Here is an 18,657-nt window from a genome sequence, read left to right as displayed (position 1 = left end):
AGAACATGGCTGGAGCCCGAGGCCATGGCCACTTCCTGGCAGGCTGCCAGCGCATCTGCTGCCCAGACCAAGGCAAAGCAGGCTCGAGAGAGGGTGGTGGGTATGGCCAAGCCTTAGCCTTCATCAAGGCTTCCTGTTGCTGGCCGGCTGGGCGGTCCCCAGGCCTAGGGACCTCGGTGGAACAGAGCTGCTGGATAAGGAAAGGGTAACGGGTGGGGAAGGGGAGGTTTGCCAGGGCTCTTGCGGATGGGCGCAGAGCAATGTCAGTAGGAAACCAGGAAAATAGAGGGCTCACTTAGCTTGACCCACCCTTGTCCACTTCCCAGGCCTCCTTACGTCATGTTCAAAAGTCCTGTCCAGGCACCTCCATATTTGAATAGCTTTGAGCAGAGCACTTTATCCTCTTAAGGCCTTAGCCTCCTGATCTTTGCCAGAAGGACAATCATCCCCCATCTGCCTCGCCTCTGGGAGGCACCCTCAGGACTGGACAGGGTGAGATGGAGGGTCTCACATATAGGGCAACTATCAGGCACTGTTTCTTCCCTTTCGTTTTCCTCCAGCATTCCTAAGAGGAGAGCAAGGACCAGATGACTTATCCTCTTTCCACAGATGAGGACACTGAGGTCCAGAGAAAGGTCATTAAGTGTGCTGAGAGCCAGCATCTCCTAAACCAGTCCAGAACCTGAGGTCTCCAACATGAATAGGTTCTTATGAACTCCAGGGCTGCTGCACCAGGCTCACCACTGACTGGAGGCCCCTTCCTCCACCCCCCCACCCCCCCATATCACAGGGTCAAGTCCAAGTCCCTTATCCACCAGGACACCTACTCTGGCTTTTATACCCATGGGCTAGACACCTTGAGGACACACCCTCCAAATAGTCCTAGGTCCCCCAGCACACTAGCAGTACCTGGAATCCCAAAGGGAAAGCCAGTCAACAGCCCACAGTCCCCAATGCCACATGGCCCAGTCCTAGTCCCCACCTCAAGGGAAGCTTGTGGTGATGACAAGAACCTAAGTGTCTGAGGCAGATAGAGCTGAGCTTGAATCTCAGCTCTGCCATTCATGTGAGCCTGGTAAGCACTCACCCCAAGGAAGCCTCCACCTTCCCTACGTGCACTGGGATATCAGAGCTCAGTACAGGATCTTGACGATGGGCAATGAGGGACGTAAAGCGCCCGACATAGTAAGAGCTCAGTGAACAGTGGCTATTCTCACTCCACCCAGGCCCTGGGGCTCCCCGAGTCTCCTTCCTTTCTCACCAGCCTAACCACACAAGATCCCCTCGGTCCCTGTTTTTAGAGGCAAATACTGATCAGTCATCTACGGTCCCACAGGAAGCACCAGGCCAGCCACTGCAGGGGATCAAATGGCAAGACTGTGCCCTGCCTTCAGGGGCCCGTAGCCTGTGAGCTTTCCTAGTCCCACCAGGAGCCACTGTCCCAGTGTCCTCCTGCCTCCACCCTTGCCATCGGTCCCCCAGCTGACCCGTCACCATGGCAGCCCTGATCGCAGAGAACTTCCGCTTCCTATCACTCTTCTTCAAGAGCAAGGATGTGATGATTTTCAACGGGCTGGTGGCACTGGGCACGGTGGGCAGCCAGGAGCTGTTCAGTGTGGTGGCTTTCCACTGCCCTTGCTCACCAGCCCGAAACTACCTGTATGGGCTGACAGCCATCGGTGTGCCCGCCCTGGTGCTCTTCCTCATCGGCGTCATCCTCAACAACCACACCTGGAACCTGGTTGCCGAGTGCCAGTACCGGAGAACCAAAAACTGCTCGGCCGCCCCCAACTTCCTCCTTCTAAGCTCCATTGTGGGCCGCGCAGCCGTGGCCCCCATCACCTGGTCTGTCATCTCTCTGCTGCGCGGTGAGGCCTATGTCTGTGCTCTCAGCGAATTCGTGGACCCCTCTTCGCTCACAGCTGGGGAAGACAGTTTCCCACTGGGCCAGGCCACAGAAATCCTGGCCAGGTTCCCGTGTGGGGAGGGCCCTGCCCACCTGTCAGATTCCCGGGAAGAGGTCAGCCGCAGGCTCAAGTACGAGTCCCAGGTAAGCCTGTGCCAAGGGAAGCTCCTCTTCTTTCTCTCCTACATGGTGGCTGGTGGGGAGGTGCCGGGATGACCCAGTATTAACGCTGGAGTCAGTCCTCAGGGGCTGAGCTCTCCAGGAAGTCACTAGATTATCAGCGTCAGGCATCAGAGTTGGGTAACTATGCGTCAGCGCTTGGTGAGGCAAGGGTGAATGCCATCCCCAATAAGAGAGATTTAAACATTGAAGGAATGTTCTTCTTGCTCAGACCAAGCCTTGATCCCAGTCACAGATTAAGCCCTTCGCTCCAGCCAGATTGAGCACGAACCCCTGCCGTCTTATGAAACGTTTGCTGTCGACCGTGAGCTGATGGTGGAGTGTGGCTGGCTCGAGGGATGAGCATATGCTCCTATCCCAGGAAAGGCCCCTGCCCAGCACTGAGTCAGCCGCAGGCCCTGCTGACAGGAGGCGAGTCCCTTGAGACCGGAAAGGGTGTCCAGTCGGGAGGCAGCAGCTGCCGCCCTGATCCTAGTCTCAGCCTTGGCTTAGTTCTGAAGGAGCGGAATTGGTCAGGGAGAGAGGGCAAGGGCAGAGACCTGGGCAGAAGCAGAAAAACAGGCCTCCTTACGTCAATGAGTTCAAAAGTCCTGTCCAGGCACCTCCATATTTGAATAGCACCTCCATATTTGAATATTTGAATGAAGTATTCACTTAAGAGAAGCAGGGCATGAGGGAGAGATGGGAAAGAGCAGAGATTTTCTAAAGGGCTCCTCTTGGGTACAGAAGAAACACAAGTAGAAGCAGGGCTGGAGACAGCACCAAAGGAGATGGAAGGTGGTAGACAGAGAGAAAGAAAATGTATCTGATGATGCTCAAACGCTCACAGCTCTCTGTACAGGCTTAAATGGGGAAACAAAGATGACCTTGACTGTCTTAGCCCTCAACAGGCTCATAGCCAAGAGAGACAAGCACATGGGTAATTTCAAAACAAGGCAGAGAATGATGATATAAGAGGAACCAGGCCATGAGGACTCAGGGAAGGCAAAATTGCTCCCAGAAGGGATTTTTGAAGGCTTCCTGGAAGTGGTACGTGGGCTGAGCCTGGTAGATTGAGCTGGATTTTGGTGGGCTCAGATGATGTGGAGGGGGCCCTTGGGGCTGCAGGAATGGCAGCTGAAATCGCAGGAGGCTAACTCTAAGTACAGAGACGGCGTGAGCTCAAGGGAGTGAGGGCAGAGAGGAGGAATTACAGTCAGAAGGGCCTGCCGCCCTCAGAGGAGCAGAAAATGTGGCCAGGGAAGTGACAGCTCTCAGGGGGTTGTGATGTCAGGTTCAGCCCAGCCCACATGCTCTGACCAGCTCCCGCTACTTCTTACTGGGGCGCTGGCGGTCCAGACGGCTCCTTGCCTGCCCTCAACCCTGCCCCTTCTCTGGCCAGCTCTTCGGGTGGCTGCTCATCGGTGTGGTGGCCGTCCTGGTGTTCCTGACCAAGTGCCTCAAGCACTACTGCTCACCACTCAGCTACCTCCAGGAGGCCTACTGGGCGCAGTACCGGGCCAACGAGAACCAGCTCTTCCAGCGCACGGCCGAGATGCACTCACGGGTGCTGGCTGCCAACAACGTGCACCGCTTCTTCGGCTTCGTGGCACTCAACGAGGATGACGAGAAGCTGGTTGCCAAGTTCCCGGTGGAAGGCACACAGCCACGGCCACAGTGGAACGCCATCACCGGCGTCTATTTGTACCGTGAGAACCAGGGCCTTCCACTCTACAGCCGCCTGCACAAGTGGGCCCAGGGTCTGGCGGGCAACGGCACGGCCCAAGACAACATAGAGATGGCCCTGCTCGCCTCCTAAGGGTCCTGTTCCCACACTCTTTGCCAATGACACTACCTGGTCCCAAACAAAACCCCATGGTCTGTTCACATCAGCATCAGAGGGGAATTTTTTTTTTAGGGGGTGGGGTGGGGCGCTTTGTGGGATCTTAGTTCCCCAACCAGGGACTAAACCTGCACCCTCGGCAGTGAAAGTGTGGAGTCCCAACTACCTGACTGCTAGGGAATTCCCCAGAGGGGATTTTTTTTTTTTTTTTTTAACCATAGCTTTTGGGGGAAACAGGCCAGGAAAAAGGAACACAAAGTAAAACTGGGGAACAGATGTGAGAGCTAGTAGACAACATGGTCAGCTCTGGCAGGAAGGCTCTCAGACCTGAAGAAATTCCTTCTCCTGTTGCCACCAGCCACATGGTCAACAGCTTTGGAGAAAAGACCCTTTCCCAGAACTGGTCCTTAATTAACCATGATGTGGATGACCTTCGACTGGTAGGACCCAGTCCCACCGGTCTGGGAAGCCCCGGACAGCAGAGCCAGGTGACAATGAAACTCACCAGCAGGCTCCTTGTGCGGAACATTGTGTGTAACTGCATATGGACACCTGGCCCGGTGCTGCTCAGCTGGGAAGCAGCCCCCAATGTACGCCTCTAGCTTTATTTTCTATAAATTTTTGATAAAGCTTTTCTTAGTATAAAGGACTAGCTTGGTGTCTGCACGATTGGATGGGCCATGCCACAGCCGGCTGGAGGTCATGGGGACAGGCCCAAATCCCATTCCTGGGGAGGGAAGAGGACAGAGACTCTGGGCAAGACTGAAATGGATGGAAGGGAAGCCTGGGGCACAGGGAGAGCCAGGTGTTCCCACACGCAGGAAGGCCCTGGCATTGATGATGTCTTAACTGGGTTCAGTTTTCTGATTTGATCTGGGAAACAGATGGAACCTGGCCTTTCTCAGAGGGGAGCTCGGCTAAAATTTCACGAGTCAGCAGATCCTGCCCTTGCACTCACTAGGGCAGTCTGGCTCTCGTAACCTAGAGCTAGTGACCAAGAACCAGGCCAAGCCCTGCTCCGCCTCCCTCCCATGCCCGCCCCTGCCTGAGCCCCTCCACCACCCCTAAAATCTCTGATGTTCTCTCCCTTGTCCCTGTCCTGCTTTCTGGCATATGACTCAGTCACTTCCCACGGAAAAGCTCTCCAGCTCTCAGGACATTTAAAGCTCTGCCCAAGAAAACTTTAATTCCCTTAAGACCAAGCCAAAAATGAACTGGCTTCAACAACTAGCTGGGTCTGTGCTGGCCTCGAGGAACTCTAGAACATACAGGATTATTACTTATCAAGGAGGAGGAGAGACAGTCTTTCTGGGAACTTTACAGGGAGGTGGGGGTATAGCGGGCCCGTCATGTCCCCTCTCCCTCAGGACTCAAGGAACAACCAGCAAGTCAATCAAGGCCCTCCGCCCAGCAAGGTCTCCTCAGGGGAGCTACAGGGAGCCAGAGAAACTGTGCAGCTCTCCCAAAGCCACACAGCATGTGGATCTACGTCTCAGCCTCACAGCCTCCACAAAGGGGCACGAGGTACTAGCTGAGCTGAGGCTGAGGGAATGCCCAGAGACTCTGCGATCTAGGAGAGCGACCCGCTTTCCGGACCCTGCTGACCCCCACTAGCTGGACCAAGAGCCTGGCAGGGCCAAAGTGGGATCCTGACCACAGAGTCCCCGGGAGGCGGCCCTCCATTCCTGCTCCCCGGGGACCTCCCATGAAGGAGAGACTCTCAGCTTTTCTGGGAGCCCAGGAGCCTACTGCCTGCAACCACTGAGCAGCCCCAGAAAAGGAGAAAGATGAAATAAATTGGTTCTTAAAACAAGCAAAAAGGAATTATGAGAAATCTTAAATCCTTTTTTACCTTGACAGGATTACCCCACGCATGCTGCAGAAAAAGCAACACTTAAACAGAGTCCTCAGGCAACACAGTTTCTCAACTGCCCAGGCGCCTGAGGGTCGGCCTGGCTGGCCCACTGCCACCAGTGCCCTCGGAGCCAGCTGGCCACTAGTCCTCCCACATGGAGCTCTTAGCCTCCACGTATTCCAGGGCCTTCGCCTTTACCGCCTGCACGTCCTTCTCGGTGCCGTGTTGCTTCTCGTAGTCCAGGTAGCGCTTGAAGAAGAATTTCATTCGCTTGGGGGCCAGGCTCAGGTGAATGACCCGCTCGAAGATGTCCCTGGGAGGGAGAGCAGCCAGTGTCTGCCTCTTGGTCCCCGGCCACACGATTCCTAGCTAGCCTTCACCCACTTGCTCCACGGCTCTGGAGCCGGGCCCTCTGTTATCCAGCACTACCATTTCTACCTTTATTTTTATTCCCTTTATAAACTCCCATCATGTCTGTGGAGAGGGAGAACACCACCTTCACTTTCCAGAGGAACAGAGATGTTAAAGGACTTACTGGCCTGAAGTCACACAGTGAATCAGGACAAAGCTGATGGGATGGGGACAGGCAATGAGGTGTGGCTCTGTGAGGAAAGCTCTGCTTAAAACTCACTGATGGGCTTGGGTGAGGCATCAGTTCTTTCTGGACCGAAGTCCACCGGTCTCTAATCCTCCCTGCCCTGGGGGGATGCTGGCAGTTATCAGTGAGATCATGCCTATGAACATTCTCTACAATGAGAGCCAGGCTCAGCATTAATTATGAGGAAAACCCAAGTCTCCTGATTCCCAGGCCTGGGGCTAGCCTACCTCCCACCCAAGGTTCCAGCCAGACCAGAGGCTAGCTGCTGAGGCAGAAAAGAAACTGGAAACGTGAATGTCATAGGACATGTCACGTCAAAGCCGTTTTTCCAGACAGAGTAAGAGAACTGGGGTTCCGGGAGCTGCTGGAGGGCTAAAACTCCTCCAAGTGGCCAATGTTCCCAACCCCCCAGCAGGCAATTAGGCCTCAGCCTGTCCTCCCCTCTCACCGGACTTCCTTCTGGCTGCCACGCTTGATGATCATGTCGATGTAGACCGACCAGACATCCGTGCGCTTAGGGTAGGTGCTCAGCGTGTTCTCGAAAATGGCTTTGGCGCGCTCTACATCCCCCAGCTGGAACTCAAGCTGGGCAAACTTGGCAATCACATCCACGTCTTCAGGGAGAGGACAACTCAGACACAGAAAGCAGACAGATTCCCTCATCACAACACACTACACTACAGGGACAGAGTCTGATGCCTGATTCCCTGCTCTTGGGTCCTAAGACGTAGGTGATGACAAGAGGGACAGTGGGGCGGGTTTAGGGCCAAATACACAGATGGGCACTGATCTATGACTCCCAAAAGCAGGCATCCTCCTCTCTGGACCAAGAAGGGGGAATCAGGGGATGAGAGGTGGGCCGTGGGGCAGGCAGAGGCAAAAGAATTAGTGCTAATTCCTTTCTGTTCCTCTATCTTCGGAGTTTAGAATTTAAAATGCAACACGAGCTATGTTCATGAGCATACAATCAAGAGAGAGATAGCCACGTATGCTCCACAAGGCTTTCCTAACACCAGCCCTTGGATGAGGAGACCCCCAGCCCTCTGCCCAGATGGGAGACAGCCCACTGCGCCCTGGAATTGGGCCGGTGGGTGGGAACAAGCACTCACGCTCTTTCTTAGGTAGGCACTCAAGGGCTCGCTGCATCATGCGGTGACTGGCCCCAGCCTGGCCCCTCCGCAGAAGAAAGGAGCCGTATTTGATCCACACAGCTTTCTCCTGCCTGAAACGTTTCAGCATCCGGTTGTAAAGTTCACCAGCTTCCTGTGGGAAAGACGACATAAGCTGAGGAGAGTGATTAAGACGGAGGGGGCAACGGCAGAGACAGGCAGCTACACTCGTGGGAAGCTAGACCTGGGCTCACAGACTCCATCAGTATCCAGGCCCAATGTCAGGTATGCAGGGCGGCGGGGGGGTGGGTGGGGAGAGGGCAGGTGCACAGGATGAGGAGAGCGCATGATGGGGAGTCTCCCTCCTAAGCCTGTGCCGTGAGGAGGTCCTAAGACTAGAAGAGAGAACGTGAGCATGACGAGGGTGAGGAGGAGAGATGAAAAAGGGCTACTGGGGTATGTCGCCTCCGGTCGGTGACACCCGTCGGCATCCCAAGGGATAGACCCCGGGGTCTGCTGTCCCTTCCCTTCCCTCATCCGGGCCCCACATTCCCAAAGCGGAGGTGGGGGAAACGATTTCTCCCACCCGGAAGGTGAGCAAGCCTGGGGCAGGACTGGGTCCAGATGCGGCTGTTCTCCCCCGAGACTTCCCGGCTGCCTCTGGGACTCCCAGGAGCTCGTTTCTAAGTGGCTGAGGTCCCCCTGGCAACCGGCCACCTGGCCCAGACTCCTACCTGGAATTTCTCTGACTTGGTGTAGATGTCAGCCAGATGGAGAAAGACCTTGAGAGGCTCGTTGTACTGCACGGCCCGCTCGAAGACCTTGGTCAGTGACCCCTGGGAGCCGTACATGTTTTCTAGGTTCAGCAGGGCCACCCACACGTTCAGCTTCTCCTGCTCCTCTCTGGAGGGAGAGCAGTCAGCACATGAGCTCCATCATCTTGGTCCAACGAGCCCCCCACTGCCATCGGGGGACTGGAACTACATCCTCCTCCCCAGGCCCCACCCACGTCCTCAGTTCCCACCCCCAAGTGCAGGCCCCGAGAGGCCCTGTCCCCACTGCAGCTCACACAGAAGCAGGGACCCCGACCCCATGGCTGTGGGGTCTGGGGCTCCCCTGGTTTCTGCCTCCACTCTTGGGAAGGAAACCTACCAAATCTCAAACCGGCCTGAGGTCTGGACTGGAAGGAATCTGTGGTCTGACTCTCCCCCCAAACTAGGAGAATGATGCAAAGGAGTGCCATCCCTCTTTACTAGCCTTTGGGAAACCCGCTCTACCCTCCGCCTGGAAAATGGTCCCCGACAGCGTTTACGCCCAGGTGTGTGGAGAGGTGTTTTCCCTCTTGTACTTCTGCTCCAAGTGGGGCACCTGACTGAGGGCCCATGCCTCGTGTAAATGTTACCCTTAGCTAGCTCGGTGAAGAGGACTATAAAATATAAATGAGCAGATCTATTTCACAGACGGCACATCTCTGAGAGAAAGCCTGTGAACCCACAGGCGCCCGGTGGCAGCTGCCCAAACTGCCGCCAGCCTGCCGAGGAGACACAGCCCCCCCTGGAGAAAGACAGGGCCCCAAGGCAGGAGGGCATAGCGAGACCTGAAGGAGATGGTCTTGAGCGCCCTCTCAGCCACGGCCCGGGCCTTCTCGATCTCCGTTGCCTGCAGGTGGAAGGCCATGTACTGCAGCCACAGGATGGAGCTGTTGGGGGAGCTCAGCACGAGTCGGTCAAAGTCATCTGCCGACTCCGGCTGCCGCCCGGGATCCATCAGCGCCTCCTCAATGCGGGACAGCTCTTTCTCTGCCTTCTGCTTCTCCAGCTCCCTTTCCTTCTTGCTTTTCTTCTTCTGCTGTGGAAGGCAGAACAAGTGAGTAATCTGCTCCTCAGCCCCGGGGAAGTCTGCGGTGGAAGTCAGGAGCTGGCAGGGCAGCCCCCGAGCTCCGCAAATACTCCCAGCCTGAAACGGCCCCACTCCTCGGAAAAGACACCCAGGGTAGGACAGAGCACGGAAGACCGGCGCCAAGGGTCCCTGCAGAAAGGACGAAGCCCTGGAAAATACGGCACCGTGGCTTGCTCTGGCTTCTCGTCCTCCTCGCTGTCGGAGCTCTCTCTGTGAGGTGGCAAGGCCGGGGTCAGAGTGTCCAGCTCCACATCCCAAACGAAGCCGGAAGACAGCTGCAGCCGGGGTGCTTCTGCCGGCCTGGTCTGCTTCTCCTGGAAGATCACAGGCGCATGTGAAAAAAGCACTGAGCCCAGGCTGCCCCTGTTCCGTAGTCCCTTTCCACCCGGAGGAGCAGGGACTCCCACGGTGCCCAGAGACCTTTTCTCTCCTCCCACGGCCAGGCTAGGCCCCGGTCCACGGGGGACACTTTTAGGAGTGACATGAAAGCTTCCTTTGTAAATAAGTAGGTTTAAGTAATATTTTTAAAAAGCTACATAGGCAAACACATATAAACGTGCAGGCATAAAACAGCAGTAGAGCTAGGACAGAGGTGTGACACATGTTCTGAGGGTGGCAGGGATGCGACACCTGAAGTCTGGGAAGCCCTTCCACATCTGCCCTCAGTCCCAGGAGCGCTGTCCTCATTTCTCAGAGCAGGACACAGGCTCAGACGGACAAGCCTCCTTTCCTTTGCCCGTTCCCCCACCCCCACTAATTCAATTCCGCTCCAGCTAATAAACGACTAGAATTGACTTTCACAGCCCATTCAACAGGTGAAGCAGCGGCCCTGTTCTCAGGAGCTGATGACCAACTGAGGAAACTAGACGCCCCACCTCCTCACATTTTACAGAAAGTAAAGACAGGAGGGTGGTGCTGAGGACAGCCCAGCCCCCTGGCCGGGGAGCAGGGACTCCCTCCTGGGACGGCTCTTCCCCCGCATCCGGCCACCGCTCACCTGGGGCCGCACACCTGTCTCCTCCACCTCCTCTTCTCCTTCCCTGTAGTACACTTCCACACCGCTGTCATCCTCCTCGGATGGGGCAGCTCTCCTCTGCCTCTTGTTCCCGCTTTCCTGGGATGACAGGCGGGGACGATGCTGAGCCTGGCTTCTCCCCCCCGAGCGCCCTCCGCGGCCCCGGGCGGTACCCTCTCCCCACCCAAACTCAGCCTCTCTCGGTCCACGAGGCTGAGGCGAGGTGGCTGCCGGGCGGATTCTGGAAGGCTCTCCTTTTCCTGTGAAGGAGGCCATCCTCCCCGAGGGCCCTACCTGCTCACTGCCACACTCCAGGCGCGGCCGCTTGCCCAGCTTCTTCGCCTGGGGCTTCCGGAGCTCTTTCTTCCCCTTGCTGGGCAGCTGTGCCCCCTCCTGCCCCTTCCCAATCCTCTTCTCTTTCTGTTTCTGATTTTTCCTCTCCTCCTTCTCTTCTTCTCCTTTGTGGTCTCTCTCCTCTGCCTCTGTTTCCCTCCCCTCTTGCTTCGGAAGTGGCAGTCCCAGGGAGGCAGAAAACACGTCCGGCTTTCCAGTGTCGTCGGCGGGGATTGACAGCTCTACCAGGTTCTCCTGGCGGTTCAGGCTACGACAGGGAGACCAGGCAAGCGGACCATGAGGACAGCATAAGGAGCACAATGGTCACAGCGAGCAGCCCGCAGTTTTCGGGCCCTGCCCCCACCTGCCTTGGAATCCGTGCAGTAATCTCAGGAATGATCTGCACAATTGCTTGGTAGAAAAATACAGAGGGCAGCTGTGCTATCCCTTCCTCCGTCCCCAAAGACGGGTGCCTGTGCAGAGGAAAGTCTCCACAATTGCCTTTAGGGGATGAGGTAGAAGGCTCCACACAAAGGGAGCTCATTCATCGTTACTTACCATTGCCTAAGCCATTATGCTTATAGTTCACCTCTCCATCTCCACCCAGCGTTCCCGGAGAAAGAGGTGAGAAAGAGAGAAAAGCACCTACCTTAGGACCTTGGCTGTGAGCAGCTTGCCTTCGGGGAGATACCTGTCATAAGGGGCATTCTTGGACAGGCTGTACTGGGAGACATGTGGGTATTGGGCCAAACCTGTAACTGAGGGGCCGAGGCTGACAGGAGAGAGAGACAAGGGTCCTGTGGTCAGAAACACGGCAACAGAGTCCCCAGCCAAGCCTAATGCCTCCACTCTCCCAGAGACTCAACTTGTGACGAGGATTTAGGAGAGACATAAGGTTCCTGGCACTCAACAAAATAAAGAGGGCTTTGTAAACTGGAAAAATCATCAAGCGTAATGAAGACATAATTGAAAGATATTCTTTACCCCATATCAGAGCATCACAATGCACTCACAAACTGCTAGAAAGACCAGAAGAAAATGAGGAAACATAATTACAGCAGGGAAGGCTGTAACATCTGGGGGTCCATGGAACATTTACAAATCATGCATGGACATGCCATATTCTTTGTCAAAAAACCCAAACAAGAGTAATTCAAAACTTTTTTGAAAGTATAAAAAGACTTGGAATTTAAAACACTGGTGGGAACACAGACTCTCCTTCCTTCATGTCCCCTCCAGAGATGGTGACCAGGGAGAGCAGCGGGCCAATCAAGACAGGCCCCGGGAGAACACTCGGGGCTGGTCCACGTCCCCGGGCTCCACCTCACTCACCCTAAGAGCACACCGGACGGCTGGACAGACTTCACGTAGCCCCTCAGGAGCTGCCCTTCCTCAATGTCCTGGATGGAGTTAATCTCAGGATCTGTTATTTTGCTTTTCGTCTCCGGGTTCGTCCTAAAGGAATAAAAGGCTTACTACACATGTACCTCTGACCCCATTTCCCGACCCTTACCCCCAAATCTCCTGTGATAATCACACTTTGTAAGAATACAAAGTGGACCTGGACCTGTCAGTAGGACATCACCGTCAGAGCCCAGCCCTACCCTCTCCTGAACTCCTGTCAGCTGGGGACAGCTTTAATAGTAACAGGGAGAGGCTGAGCAAGCCAGAGGGAGGTTAAACCTCATATATCCATTTCAAACCGTGACTTCAGGCCAATCCACTTCACGGCACACTTGTCCCTACTATGCAGCCCTCGGGGCTCCATCACCTCCCCTCACTAGGACCGCCATCTGGCAACTTTGAACACCACTATGGATGTTTGAACCATTCTTTGGGAAACAACAGCCTGAGCAGACAGGTTCTTCTACAATCTGAATGTCCTCAGCTTTTCTGGATGAAAAACGGGGCCGGGCATAAAGGGGGTGAGCAGAGAAGCAAGCTGGGAGGCCCAAAGCTCTGTGTCAGATCCACGCAGCCTCTCCTCAGTCCTCTGGGGCCGGGGGGTAGTTCTCCCCCAATTCTTCCCCCAACAACACAGACACTCACCTGGACGATCGTAGTGACAAAGTCAATACAGGGCCTGTAGTGGACAGGACATAACACCTGGAATGAGAGCAAAAGAGAAGGAAACGCTGACGCCAGCCAGCACCTCAGGAGACGGGAGAGGGCCTCGGCTTCCTCTCCACGAGGCTGAGCAACAGGTGAGAGCGAGGGCTCTGTCCATCCTGCTGACAACCTGCTGAGGGACTCGGGACAGGTCCCCTCTCTGGGCCTCAGTTTCCTAGTTCGTCAAGTAAAAATACCGCTACTTTCTCTCCTCACCCAAGAACGGTGCTGGGAGGAGGAAATAAGAGGATACATGCAAGCCCTCTGGAAGGCGCACAGAGCCGCGCGGTGAGTACTTAGGAGGTGAGACCAGCCCTGCATCAGGGGCTGGGAGGGTCTGGTCTCGTGGAGAGACAGACTCAGGACAGGAAACCATGACAGGGGACGGCCTGATACCACTGCCGACTCAGAGCAGCAGGTCAGAGGAGCCCATGAGGGAGGCCTGAGCAGGGGAGGCTTCTGGGAGGGAAACAGGGTTTACTCTCCGGGGTGGTTTCCAAACCCACCATGCAATGGTGGTGTCATTTATACCACCACGCAAGGTATAGAATCTTATCAGTAGAAAGGATCTCAGCAACAATATAGTCCAAATTCTCCCATGACAGGCGTGTGCCTTTTCTACCAGGGAATCACAGCTCTTAAAGCAGGAAAGGACCTGAAGGGATCATCTATCTTTAGGCATTTAACTTATTATTCACATTGACAGATGAAGGAATTACAACTGAATGCTACTCATACATTTAACTACAATAATGTTATTTTTAAAAAATATTTTGCTAAAAAAAATCACACCTGTATTTTGTAAGCCTAAATAAGCAAAGCAGAGATGATCTTGGATTTCCCTCTGACTCATTCTTTTTCTTCTCCTCGGCCCTGGGCATTTTTGTGCTGTTTAGCCCTGACAAGTGGTTGAGAATTTACGCAGGTGCTGGTGGCTAGGGGAGGACAATTACTACTTTCCGGTCTCTGCCTCCTGAAGGTGTCTGCTCCACTGTTGGATAACTGTGGTTGTCAGACAAGTCTGTATTGTACAAGGCTGAAATATGCCTCTCCATGCTAGTTTTATTCAGGCTATAAAATGGTTTTAAAACTCTGAGGTAGGTTCATTTTTGTGCACCCAAAATAGTTCATAAAGCACCCCCCAACTGCAAAAGGTTACTGCCGTCCTCTTGCAGACAACACATACAGATCAATTTTTTTTTAATTAAAAAGATGAATGGGTTCAATAGTAAAATGAGGAAGCAACTTGGCCAAGCAAAGCACAGAACAAATGTAAACAGCCAATAAACATGAAAAATGACCAGTAAGAGAAATTCAAATTAAAATGCGAGATCAATTTCAGCCTATTCAATGGCAAAGATTAAAAATTAAGAATATCCAGTGCTGACAGGGGTGTGAGGAATGAACAGTCATATTTATTGTTAATTGAGATAAAAATTAGCAAAGTCCTTTTGGAAGACACTTTGGCAAAATGTATAACATTGTTTGACCCATCAATTTTACTCCTAGGAATTTATTTCACAGTTATACTTTCACTAGTATCCAAACATATGTGCAAAGATATTCACTTCAACATTACTGTCCATCAACAGAACTGTTTAAATAAACTGTGATTTTTTTAAAAAACACATAATGCAATACTAAAAAAAATGTTAAAAATAAGGTAAAAGAACAAGGCTGTTGTTGTTCAATATACTAGCATAGGAAAAGAAAAAGTGTATGATAAACTGCCGTGAGAAAAAAGCAAGTTGTAGAATAGCACATAAAATGCAATTCTACTATTACGTACGAGCAAATTATACCTATATATGTTAGAGTCTTGAAAGATAGAGATCAAAGTATCTAATGGCAAAAAGTGGTGGAGAAAGAGAGGAGCAACAGCAATTTTCATTTTCCATTTTATATACTATTTTTTTCTGGTACAAAATCACACATCTATAATTAAAAGAAAAACAAAAACAAAAAAAACCCCACCAATCCCACAGAGAGCTGAAAAGAGGAAGAGAACTCAGCCTACCTGACAATCTTCTGTGGGGTGAAGTTTTCCAGGGGCGTCTCTGAGTAGGAGTCACTCACGTGAAAAATACTGACTCTTCCGATCTTCCCGAAGGGGAAGGAGACGGTCAGTCCCTCCTTGGGAAGCACCTTCACCACGCGGCCCATGGCCACTTCCCCTTTCTCGAGCTTGTGAGGACCTGGCAGGAGAATGAACCAGATTCAGGGAAGAGGAAATGAGCCAAGAAAGAAGCCGAGACACTGGCCAACCAGAGTCCGGGGGAGGTGGAGGCGTCCAGACTCGGGCTGTCTAGGCTGAGTGGACCTGAACGATCACACAGACCCAGATCACCATGCCATGTGGTCAAGAATGCCAGGGCCATGTGGTGAACAAGCCTTTCTGAGAGACCTAAGAAAAACAACTGTGTAGGTAAAGGTGACTCAGACACAAGCCACAGAGCAAAGCCCCGAGAGAAAAACTGTTCCAAGGACATAGCCACCACACTAGGCTTTCTGAGGACTCCAAAACCCACGGCATCCTTCAACCTGGGCAATGACTGAAGACCTCTTCCCGCTCCCTTCCACCCCCTCCCTTCCCTGACCAGGTCCCATTTCATCACCACACCTATGAGTGAAAGACACAAGAAGGCCTTGGAGGAATCTGGGCCAACCACGGTGGCCTTCAGGGCCTGGCCAATCCGGAACTTCTTATCTGGATGTTTCAGAACCTGGAAGGGCAAGAAAATTCTTCTGATGTTTGAAGAAAGGCCTGTCATTTATCCAAAACCACAGCATTTAAGTCTGCACAGTAAGCATCTCCCACGGTACGGTTCCCTGTACCCACTGTGAGCACACACCAGACACTAAGTTGAGCTCAGGGAGCTGGGGTTTCCTCTGCAGGGACCTCAGGCACACTGACCTTGAAGCTAAGAGAAGTGAGCAGTAAGGGAATTCTCCCCCGGATGTCTGGAGCGATGTCCACCTCAAGCCATTTCTTAACCACGTTGTACTGGGGGGAGAAAAAAAAACAGGAGGAGAAATGGAACGGGCAGATACAAGTGTCTCTTCTCTTCCCTTCACTAAAACAGGCTCTCCTAAAATCACAGGGCTCAAAGGGCCCAAAGCCTACATTTTCCCAAGGAACAGGAACGCACCCCTACGTCCCAATGCCCCTGTCCAACCTCCACTTCTCGCAGGCTTCACTCAGAGTCTAGCTCAGAGCCTTCACCAGCCCAGCAGAACATGCATCTCTCCTGGTGCCTCAGCTGATGAGGAGGCAAAAAAGGCCTCAGAGATATCCTCAAGCAGTAGGACCAATCCCACTGACCTCTGTCGCCTCCCCCAAACTCAGCTGTGCCCAGTGACCGTTAACCATCTTCAGGGGCTAACATCTTATCTCTAAATCTATTTAGATTTTGCTCTTGACACAGTGCTCTGCCCTAAATACACACCCCAATTTTCAGGTCAACTCAACAAAACATTTATCAAGCAGCCACTATGTATACGGCATGAGAGTGATAAGTAAAAGCCAGGCCCTGCCTTCAAAGAGATTACAGTCTGCAAAGAGTAAGTCAAATGAGTATGCAGGAGCAAGAAACAAGTAAGAGCACAATATGTTAAGGGACCCTGTAGGAGAACTAGTAAGAAGGGAGGGTTATCTGTGCTGGACCTTGAAGGGTTGTAGGCAGTAAGAATAGACAGTACCCCCAGTGTAGAAATAAAGACAAGAAGGGAAAAAGATAGAGGAGGTTTTCAGCATGACTGGTGTACCAGATTCATAAGGTCAGATTATGAAGAGCTTAAACACCACTCTAAGGCATCTTGGGTTTATGAATGTCTACAGACAGTAGGTAACTAAAAGGATCGAGCACCACAGACATACTCAGATACATGCTCATGGAGGAAGAATCTGGCAGCAATGAAGAGGAATTATCCCTCAGGGTCAAGCCCAGACCAACCTTCTCTCTGATGTATTCCAACTAGTATAGTTCTCACTGATCTCTTCCCTTTACTCATCTCCTGTTCCACTTGGGGTTAGAACACATAATCTGGCACCCAATTACATACTGTTTTGCACTGTTCCCGAACTTTATAAAAGGCAAGAATCTAAAATCCAACATTTTATTTTAAATAAAACATTTTTATTTTTATTTAAAATATTTGTGTGTGTGTGTGTGTCTTCTGATAAAACTTTATTTGTGGACACTGAAATTTGAATTTTACATTATTTAAAATAAAATAAAGAACTGGATTTAAAATCTTGCTCTATGATATATTTTTCTTTCCATTTTGTACAATTAATCTATAAATACGTGGAACTGTGGGTTGCTTGCTAGCTGTTTTGTAAGCCATAAATTTAGCTCCTTGATTAGACCAGAGGTTTTCTAGGAGCAGAGGCCTTCTACTGTCTTCTACAAACCAGCATGGCAGCAAACACAGAAGCAAAGCCTAGTGCAAATGGTCACTGTCAGTTTCTCCCCGTTTGCTTCTGTAAGAGGGACAGCGTCGCATTGCAGGGCGTGCACTACTCACCTTCTTCAAGAAGCAAGTCACAGTCTGACCAGCCTGGTACTGTTTAATCTTCTCCAAGGGGCTAACAGAATGAGTGTTGAGAGCAGTGTGGCCATCCTTCTCCAGCTCTCTGGTTGCAGAAAGGCAATGGAAAGAGTAAACCAACCTCTGGATAAGCTTCTAGCTTGAAACCATCTCCCCCGAGCGGCCATGGATTGATTTTACAGGACTCCGCTAACTCATACAAACCCACCATGCACCACCCCCCGCCCCGCCATTTCTCTCCTTAAAGGGGAATGAATGTTCACAATACCTGCGTGAAAATTAATCCTTTCCAATTCACTCACCTAGGTGTGAACAAGCTGTAAAGTAGGTAGCCAACAATAATCTTTGTAAGTATAGGAAACAAAACTATTTTACTTCTTTCAATGCTTTAGCTACTGCTTTACAGTTTGCAGAACTGCTTTCACAAATAATCTCTCACTGAATGTGACAACACTCTCATGTGTGAATCAAGTAGGACAGATATTATTAAACTCATTTTATGCTACAGACCCAGGAGTTGAAGTCAGAGTTCCTGATGCAAAAATCCAGTGCTCTGTCCCCTATGCTACCTTGGCATTATCATTTTCTTGATTCTCTTTTTCTTCTCAGAAAAGCAACAAGGAGATGCGGTCTGAAAGTTATCAGTCCACAAATCACTTCAAAGGAAGCACAGAATTCCCACCATTCCAACCAGCCCAGCTTACCAATTCAAATTTCTAAAACAAAACAGAACTCATCAGTAAAATGGTACAAGTAATACTGGTAAAACTGTAACGTATAATAGCAAGTACTGGTGAATATAGGAACACAGAAAACTCAGATACTAGTAAAACTGAAACACACCCAGCAATTCCACCCTAGAGAAATCCCTGCACAGGCGCACAATGGAACGAGTTCAAGGATGTGCACTGTGGCATTGTGGAAACAACCGTAAACGTCCTCCATCAGCTTGAAAATATATACAGTTTGGCACAGGCACAGGATGGGTTACTGTTTTAACTCTAGACCCCGAAATGGAGAGATCGCAAAAAAACAAAATTTTGAGTGAAGAAAACAAGCTGCAGAATATTAAGCACAGCATACTATTTATGTAAAATTTGAAAACCATACAAAATAATTTTTTGTAGATATATATATATGTATATATAACGAAAGTATAAAAGCAAGAGCTGGATATATGTCAAATAATAGAGAATTTATCCTCTGGGGGTGAAGGGAGAAGCCTGGGAAGGGAACATCTGTAAAATGTTATTTCTTAAAACACACACAGAACATCCATG

At 51.7% G+C, this 18,657-nt stretch overlaps 2 protein-coding genes across 4 annotated transcripts in view; one reads left to right on the top strand and one right to left on the bottom strand.

Annotated features, from left to right (window-relative positions):
- The first annotated feature begins 1,493 nt into the window (after positions 1–1,493).
- On the top strand, positions 1,494–4,554 carry CALHM2 (calcium homeostasis modulator family member 2). The gene is made up of 2 exons (XM_082408457.1): positions 1,494–2,050; positions 3,468–4,554. The coding sequence occupies exons 1-2, from the start codon at positions 1,496–1,498 to the stop codon at positions 3,882–3,884; spliced, it is 972 nt and encodes a 323-aa protein (XP_082264583.1). The 5' UTR covers positions 1,494–1,495; the 3' UTR covers positions 3,885–4,554.
- A 1,178-nt stretch (positions 4,555–5,732) lies between these two features.
- Positions 5,733–18,657, bottom strand: part of PDCD11 (programmed cell death 11) — a 40,712-nt gene continuing 27,787 nt past the window's right edge. For 2 of the 3 annotated variants that reach the window (XM_082408208.1, XM_082408210.1), the window contains 15 exons: positions 17,354–17,462; positions 15,741–15,830; positions 15,447–15,549; positions 14,844–15,021; positions 12,767–12,823; positions 12,050–12,172; positions 11,367–11,489; positions 10,679–10,985; positions 10,367–10,483; positions 9,534–9,683; positions 9,068–9,318; positions 8,205–8,373; positions 7,471–7,624; positions 6,810–6,975; positions 5,733–6,076 (listed from right to left, as the gene is read on the bottom strand). In XM_082408208.1, coding sequence (XP_082264334.1) covers positions 5,905–6,076; positions 6,810–6,975; positions 7,471–7,624; positions 8,205–8,373; positions 9,068–9,318; positions 9,534–9,683; positions 10,367–10,483; positions 10,679–10,985; positions 11,367–11,489; positions 12,050–12,172; positions 12,767–12,823; positions 14,844–15,021; positions 15,447–15,549; positions 15,741–15,830; positions 17,354–17,462 — 2,269 coding nt within the window. In that variant the 3' untranslated portion in view covers positions 5,733–5,904. The remainder of the gene's footprint in view (positions 6,077–6,809; positions 6,976–7,470; positions 7,625–8,204; positions 8,374–9,067; positions 9,319–9,533; positions 9,684–10,366; positions 10,484–10,678; positions 10,986–11,366; positions 11,490–12,049; positions 12,173–12,766; positions 12,824–14,843; positions 15,022–15,446; positions 15,550–15,740; positions 15,831–17,353; positions 17,463–18,657) is intronic. The other variant, XM_082408209.1, reaches the window with a different exon arrangement.

The sequence above is a fragment of the Balaenoptera borealis genome (assembly GCF_965194805.1).
Source record: "Balaenoptera borealis genome assembly, chromosome: 10".
Taxonomy (NCBI): domain Eukaryota; kingdom Metazoa; phylum Chordata; class Mammalia; order Artiodactyla; family Balaenopteridae; genus Balaenoptera; species Balaenoptera borealis.
The sequence above is the reverse complement of the archived record's forward strand: the minus strand, read 5'-3'. Positions and strand labels throughout refer to the sequence as shown.